Source organism: Gouania willdenowi, chromosome 17, assembly GCF_900634775.1.
Source record: "Gouania willdenowi chromosome 17, fGouWil2.1, whole genome shotgun sequence".
Classification (NCBI taxonomy): Eukaryota; Metazoa; Chordata; class Actinopteri; order Blenniiformes; family Gobiesocidae; genus Gouania; species Gouania willdenowi.
The window spans coordinates 12,481,797-12,490,188 of NC_041060.1; the positions used below are offsets into that span (position 1 = coordinate 12,481,797).

General features: G+C 34.4%; 1 protein-coding gene across 1 annotated transcript; it reads left to right on the forward strand.

Moving 5' to 3' along the window:
• Window positions 1-890: 890 nt before the first annotated feature.
• Window positions 891-4,088, forward strand: erich2 (glutamate-rich 2). Its single transcript, XM_028473779.1, has 5 exons — window positions 891-1,014; window positions 3,318-3,407; window positions 3,541-3,598; window positions 3,679-3,750; window positions 3,824-4,088. The coding sequence occupies exons 2-5, from the start codon at window positions 3,333-3,335 to the stop codon at window positions 4,000-4,002; spliced, it is 384 nt and encodes a 127-aa protein (XP_028329580.1). The 5' UTR covers window positions 891-1,014; window positions 3,318-3,332; the 3' UTR covers window positions 4,003-4,088.
• The last annotated feature ends 4,304 nt before the right edge of the window (window positions 4,089-8,392 follow it).

Consider the following 8,392-nt stretch of genomic DNA (forward strand, 5'->3'; position numbering starts at 1 on the left):
TTTGGTGTGCTATTGGTTTAAGGAAGCATAATTATTTAGCTACATGCAAATATTAGCATAAATTCACATTTTAAAAGATTTAATTTGACATTACCATAAAATTTGCAAAATTCACTATTCTAATAATATTTTGATAGCTATCAGAGACCTACAGTATATTATAGGAATCAGATATAAAGTGTCACTTTGCACTGTATAGGAGAAAACTCAAAAGCACTAATAAGACTCAATTAAACAGTTTGCTTTGTTTATTTGTAGTAAATGTAAAATATTTTACACATAATCTTTCATTTAAATGCAGCACAGCAACAGGAAGACACTTGTTAGTATTTCTGCAACTATATATAATGAATACAAGCAATTTTAGGTGTTATTAAATAAAAAAAAACATTGATTATTTTAATATTAAAAAGTTATTAAAATAATAGAAATGTCAACACCAACAACAAACTGGACACTTCCAATAGTAATAGTACTTATAATCTTTAAAAAAATTTAAAAAAGTGAAAAGTAATGAACCATTTAATATACTGTGTGCGATTTTTTTTTTAATATATAGATATATAATTTATTCATTTTTAGAATAACTCATACTTATCTAAAGGTAAATTCAAACTATTTGATTAATGTTTATTGAAAATATTTACAATTTTTCCTGTTTATTTCCAGGGTGGGGGAGGCGGTTGTTGCCATGGTAATGTGGTAAAGAAAAAAGTAATGTAAAAAATATATTATTTATTTATTCATTTTTTTAATTTTTAATATTTATCTAAAGGTAAATTAAAACTATTTCAGAAATGTTTTTAGAAAATAAATGTTTTCCTCTTTATTTCCGGGGTGGGGTTGTGGGGGGGGTTGTTGCCGTGGTAACGACTGTTTACTTCCTACGTGGTAACTGTGGTCCGTGGTCTGTTTCTCTTTTCAACATTTAACCACAGGAAACAAACGGAAAACATCCAAACAGGCGGATTTTCATACCGCAGATGATCATCCTCTTGCTGTGTTTTCCTCTAAGTGAGTAATACAGGTTGTTTGGACAAAGTGCTTTGTTATAGTTAGGTTGACCCAGCAGAGCTAATGTCCTCGTGAACTTGTGTAATGACGTAGCGAAGTGTGCAATGCACGTTCACTGGGATTAGCCCATGGTTTCTAAGTGGCTATTCTTTGAAAATACCAAATGTATGATCATTATTTTGATTAATTAATTAACTTTAATTTAAATGTCTGGTTTTTTTTTAAATTAAATTTAAATGTAATTAAAAATAATTAAATTATTATTATTATTATTATTATTATTATTATTATTATTATTATTATTATTATTATTATTTATTTTATTTTTTATTTTTTTTTTATTATTATTATTATTATTTTTATTATTATTATTATTATTATTATTTTTATTATTATTATTATTATTATTATTATTATTATTATTATTATTATTATTATTATTATTATTACTGATCATCTCTGAAACCATGGCATGACGACAGCTTACGTGGGTCAATGAATAAATATCATAGGACATGGTCGCCCTTCATTACATATGTTTACCATTTACTTGAGTGGGATGTATAATACATAATTCAATTGTTGATGAGGTGGGGAGTGCAGACTTTTGTATTGTATTGTCATTGAATATGTGTTTTTCTCTTTTTTCTTTTTGTATGTGTGTTTAATTTTACGGATATTTTTGCACAAGTTGGGGGCTCATGTGCTGTTGGTTGGCATTGTGGTGTAAATCTCTGTAAAATAAGTTTGAACAAGCCCTGAGTCTTGATATGTTTGTTTTTTTGTTTGTTTTTTCATTGATATTGATATATATATATATATATATATATATATCAATGAAACACAGGGCCAACATGAGACATACAACCTTTTATATAACATTCACTACAATGGGCAATTTCAGAAAACCTCATTCTGATATATTTATTTATATATATATATATATTATATATATAATATATATATAATATATATATTATTCTGGATTGTGGGAGTAAGACAAGAGCACTTTGCATGCATGCACAGAGAGCACATGCAAACTCTAGACAGAAATTATTAAATTATAGGATTCTTGCTGTAAAGTAGAACTGCTAACCTCTCTAAGCACCACTGTACTGCCCTCAGCCTTGTTTTGTCATTGTATCTCCAGCAGAGTTGTTATTGTTGTTGGCCTACTTTTCTATTTACAAAAGCCTTTCTTATGTAAAGGGCTGAGGGTTATTTCTATGTAAGAGAATGAACTTTCTGGAATCATGACAGAATAAGAACATAAGTGGAAGATATTAACAATACATTCAGAAATATCTCTATAGAGCAGATATGGGCAACATGCGGCCCTTAGTCTAGATTTGTGTGGCCCCCAAAGTAAACATGTACAAAATTACAGAAAAATACACAAAACAAAAGCAAAAATGCATTACAGAATTACAACGTTGCAAGAAAATGCAGTAAAAGACGAGAAAAATGCAGAAAATACTCCAAAAACACACAAAACTACTACAAAACTGAACAAAACAACAACCGTTATACACAAAATTACGCCAAACACAAAACAACTACAGAAATACACAAAATGACTCAAAAAAATGTACAAAATTACAGAAAATGACAACAAAATTATACAAAAAGACAAGAAAAACAGAAAAAAGTACTCCACAAACCCACAGTACTAGCAACAAAATTACAACAGTAATACACAAAATGATGCCAAATAACACAAAAAAAACACAAAAATATACACAAAATGACTAAAAAAATATATAAAAAGTGTAGAAAATAAAAACACAAAAATTACTCCAAAAAAAACCCTGCAAAATGACTACACAAATACACAATATGACTCCAAAAAACATGTATTTTGCAGGAAAAATACACAAAAGGACAAGAGAAATGCACAAAATGCCTCATGACAACAATAAACACACAAAATGAGTATAAAAACCTATGTTCTTGCCTGCCTGTGGTAATGCTCAGATTGGTCTTCATTCTGAATGCTGACATGAATCTTGATAATGTGGCCCTTCGATCAAACAGCTTTCTTTTTTCTTGTAGTTTAAAACTTGTGTTTAAATTTGTAGAGAACCTGATTTAAGGTTTCCTATTGTTAATAGAGTTTTGTGTGTGTTTCCGGACTGTTCAAAATTGAAATTTCTATACGTCTCATGATGTTTGTGAGAGAAACAATGATAAGACTAAATATAATCCAATATTCCAATGATCTAATAGATAACAGTGTCAGATGAGTTGGTAAAGTAGAGGAAAAATAGGAGTTGATGATGTGTTTTGCTCTCCATTCCTTACAGGCTGAATCTCCTCTCATGCAAGAAGCAAACATGGATGCGGACAACACGGACAAGCAGGATCTAAAGGCTCCAGTGGAGCTAAAAATGAAGGTAAGCTAAGCTGTTATCATTGGTTTCACTTTGCATCCATTCTATGCCTCCACTGTCCCCCTTTTTAAATAAATAAATACAAACAATTATAAAGAAAATAAACTAAAACTCACTGATTTTTGTATTGTTTCAGTTTCTTCAAGCATTAAAGGACAAAAACCTCCAGCTCTCCAAAACGCTGTGTCAGATGAGTAAGTCCAGCCTCTCTGAGCTCACTTATAGCCTCATCACACAAAGTCGGTCAAAACCACCATCTTTCCCCGTCTTTCAGTTCTCACTTATGAACCAGATAGTCCCGAGGCCTCAGAGTTCCTCTCACTGATACAGAGCAAACTGCTGAAAGGTAAGTGTTCCTATAACTCTGATCACTAAAGCTGCATTTACAGCGCCTGTGTCACGCTCCGTTTCATCTTTAGAGCAAAAGGCCGAGCAGCCGAGCAGTGAGGAAGATGACGAGGATAATGATGAGGATGATAATAGAGACAACGGGTCTGAAAGTGATGAGGGGTCGTCGGATAGCTCAAGCTGCTCCTCTTCGAGTTCCTCATCTTCAACGTCAGATAGTGATGTTAAAGAGGGGAAAGCGATTCAATAGACACAAGCCTTTCCCTCCCACTCACTCGTCTTCTAAAAGCTACTCATCCTCAGACATCACAACAATTGTTTACACTGATCATCTGTGTGTGCACGATTCATTCAGGTAACAGTGCTCGACATGGAAATGGTATTTGGTTGGTTTTTATACTAATCAGGTAGAAAAGCTTGACTTATTGTCAAGAGGTTGCAATTTTATGTATTTGCCTTGGATTCATGCAGCTTTATCTAAATCATAATCCTAGAATTTTTTAAATGTTTCCCTGCTCCAACACACTGGTGGCAAAAAATAATAATAGTACTTAATTCATTTGAAAGTTAAAGGCTGTGTTCGAAATCGCATACTAACGTACTACTCATACTAAGTCTGACAACAAAATGAGTATGTAGTGCATTCACATTAGATAGTATGGACAAATTGAGAAGGCGAGAAATATCTGGATGTATACTATATCGGGCCAATTTTTAAGTATAAGTTTGGAAGCTTTTTACTGAGCTGAAACCATATTATTTCATTCTCAAGCTGTGGTAGACCCTGGAAAGGTCGCCGGTCCATCATCCACTGTTAGGTTACTTCTGACAGAAAATCACTGGAACCAGAGTTGGTACTGGTTTTGTCGTAATTTTATACATTTAAATAATATATGACAAAACTCAACTCTTACTGAACTCCACATCCTGTTAGTTAAGGTGGCAATGCAATCAACCACTCTATACCCAACGGCACACACATACACACACACACACATATATATATGTATTATAGCTGGGACACAGACAGAGGCTGTGTTTGAAATGGCATATTAATGTATTACTCATACAATACTAGTGCGTTCACAGTAGATAGTATAGAAATATTGAGTGTGCAAAAAATACCCGAATGTATATATCGGGATATTTTTTAAGTATGCACGGTGGGCACACTAGTCTTACACAACCTCCCCATGATGCATTGTGAGTGGAACGTAAAATCATCCCGGGACCGGCTTCAAACTAAAAGTCAAACATCCCCGTTTCAAAATAAAAGCATCTCTTCTTGTCTTCCATTAGATTTTTAGCCCTTTTGTAATTAGGGCTCTTGTTTTGAAGTTAACAAGAAGTTTTGTCAGTAGCACAATGACTGGTCTCTGAAAATCTCCAAAATGTCAGCATGAAATGTGTTTCTGCAAGTTTTATGGATCAAATGACCACATGTTGATATTCTACTTGGTCACTTTCTCACTTAAAATGTTTTCAGAACTATCAAAGGTGGCAAATCAACAGAGATATGTAGCCTCAGTGTGCTTCAGGTGTTTGTCGTTGTAGGTTTGAAATGCATCTTGGGAAACTTGCAAGTATACTTCAGTGGGAACATCATCCTAATCCTAATATCCATACTTACAGTATATAGTATAAAGTATATACTCGTTGGTATGGAGTATGCCATTTCGAACACAGCCAAAGTGTAAATACACCCCCAGATTTTAGTTGACTTGCCATTATGGGGAAAGTAAAAAAAAGCCTTGATTATGGGCGTTGCTTCTACAGTAATTAAGACACACCCAGTCAAAGCAGCAAGATTGATGTTTAGTGACGTCACTGATCCAAAAAGACACTGCCAAGCTCCTCAGCTTCGTTTGCGTTAATTTTGGCGTATAAAAACACCGGATAAAAAACTAGTTGTATATGCAAATTGTGCAAAAAAGATTTTTCTTACCACCGGAGCTTTGTAACCTCCGCTACCACCTCAAGGCTAAACATGTAGCAGCTAGCACAGACAGCTAGCGCGAACACTCGGACAGAGCTAACTGCTACATGCTGCAATGTACAAATGAACAAACTCACTGGATAGATATTATCTGAAGGAGTGAAAAAGCAACAAGTTTGGTGTCAGAAAAGTGTTCTTACTGTTTATGATGTGCTAACTTATAGCACTACGTATGACGTTTTATTTCATTTGTATTTTCTATTAATTGGAGATTGACAAAAGTACACATCAATATGACACGTAGCCCTTGGGACGAAGTCTTAAACACAGCAGAATGTAAATGGCTACGCCTGGTTCTGTTCTACATCTGCCACAATAATGTAATTTTAATGAAAATACTTCAAGTTGAGGGCGTTTCTACGCATTTTTTAGGTGCAATTAAAAAATAGATTAATTAGGTTAATTAATTACAGAGCATGATTAATTAATCGCACATTTTTTTTAAATCTCTTGACAGTACTAAATATAATGCATAAACTGAGAGTTCATAGGGAACAGCTGAATAGCAGTCATATTTGGTCAGGATGAACGCCTTTTGATATTACCCAGGTTTCCATTGCATAATATCAATCCATCACTTGAAATGTATTTATAAAAAGTGTTTATCATACATAAAATGCTGCTGAAAATGCTTTCACAATGTTGAAAACACTCCAAATACCCTAAATAAACATTTATTATCTAATGGGTTACATCAGGGAGTGGAACAGAGAACACCAACGACAGACAGTGTTAGGTAACAGACATGTTCTCACCTGTTCTCAGAGTTAAAAGCTGGATCTAATGACAGCTTGAATGTTTGCAAATGTGTCTCTGCTGTGTCAGAGTGGGGCCCGTGTCTTTTATCTTCAGAGTGTTTTCTAGATAAACAGTTTAATTATTTATAGTGTTGTATTTGTCACAATCAATGCTTAATAAATGTGAACTTCAACCACTTGCATACTAAATTATTTTGATATTTGTTATTTTATTTGAGTAACTCGTAAAGAGTTCATTTGCAAAAAGCAGATAACTCTGATTTTATAGTTCAGGTCATATCACAGTTGAGCAGCTTTGACCAAAGATAAAATATCACCTTTCAAACCCCACTCAACTTTGATATGACACATATAACTGAAACTAAAACATGAAAAAAGAAACTAAATTTCTGTATAATTATGAAAACGAAGTTATCTGCTTTTGCAAATAATCTTATTTGAGGTATTGAACCCTGCAAGCTTCATCGGTGCATTCACTTAATCCTTTGATTTTTGGCTTTATTTTAACTATTAAACATTCATATTTAAATTTTACATTATTGTTTACCTGTTAATTGTTTACCATGAAAATGTATTTTGTGTAACACATTTTTACTGTGTGTGTCTTGACCCCTGCTGAACCCCTAAGACTGACTCAATGAACTCCTGTATGGGGTTCGATTGAACCCATAAGAAGCACTGGTTTAGCAAATACCATAGATTTGATTCGAAATCATGTTCCTGCTTATTTCAAACCATTTCTAGTGGATGGATTGCAATTTCTACTTTTCTTAAATAGCTCCTGACTAATTAATTCCAGTAAGTTCATTTTGTCTTATTTCTTTAAATAATATCATACTTTGAAATTTACTTTGATCTCCTGACATGTTTTGACTACCACTTGTCAGTCTTCCTCAGGTGCATCTACTGATCGCTTTGATGGGTCCTGATCAGAGAACTCTCAAGTTGGATTTGCCCAGAAAGTACTCATGAGGATACATCAAAGCGATCAGTTGATGCCTCTGAGGAACACTGACAGTTGGCAGTTGAAACATGTCCGGGGATCAAAGTAAATTTCAAAGTATATTTTCTGAGTTGTCTGAATAAATGAAACCTTAGCATATTAGCACCTGGCCAAATTAGATTTCTACCCACATACTGAACATTTACTATAAACAGAAACTGACTTAACACCTCTTTTTTGACTCTTTTTTTTTTTTTTTTTTTTTTTTCCAGTTCAGTTCGATATCTTGGAGTATATTTATAGGATGTGTTGGGTTACCATCCCATGCCACGGTTCATCATTATGCATCTTCACCACATGACTTATGAGATGACAACATATGAGCACCATCTGATAAAAGGCTATGTGTAATTTGCAGCGGCTGAATGAGCATAATGGCCAAGCTCATGCAGCATTCATTGTGGCCACAGCAGCCTGTCATTACCTCGTTAGATCTCAGAAGCTAAGCAGGTCTGGGCCTGGTTAGTAGTTGGATGGGAGACCACTGAGAATTCCAGGTGCCACAGTGGGGGACAGTCACTCCAGTGGTATCTGTCATTGTGTCCTTGGGCAAGACACTTCACCCACATTGCCTAGTATGAATGCAGTGTGTGGTCAGGGTGGCCGATGGCGCACTATGGCAGCCTCGCCTCTGTCAGTCTGACCCAGGGCAGCTGTGGCTACAATCGTAGCTTACCACCACTAAGTGCAGAGTGAAAGAATAATGCCTTAATTCTGTAAAGCCCTTTGAGTGTCTATGATACAGTGCTAATATAAAATCCAATGCATTATTATTCACTGGACCAGGACGTATAGGCATGAGAACCACAGTGAGGAGAATGAGTCAATGGTCACCAGGCTGCATTCGCTTTGATGTTTCAGGGTTATTGTCCATGATGGGAAG

Bases quoted from the DNA above. Each gene is read 5' to 3' on its own strand.
- erich2 (XM_028473779.1), top strand. From the start codon at position 3,333: ATGCAAGAAGCAAACATGGATGCGGACAACACGGACAAGCAGGATCTA. The intron at 3,408-3,540 runs GTAAGCTAAGCT...GTATTGTTTCAG, and splicing joins CAGTGGAGCTAAAAATGAAG to TTTCTTCAAGCATTAAAGGA. The intron at 3,751-3,823 runs GTAAGTGTTCCT...TTTCATCTTTAG, and splicing joins ACAGAGCAAACTGCTGAAAG to AGCAAAAGGCCGAGCAGCCG.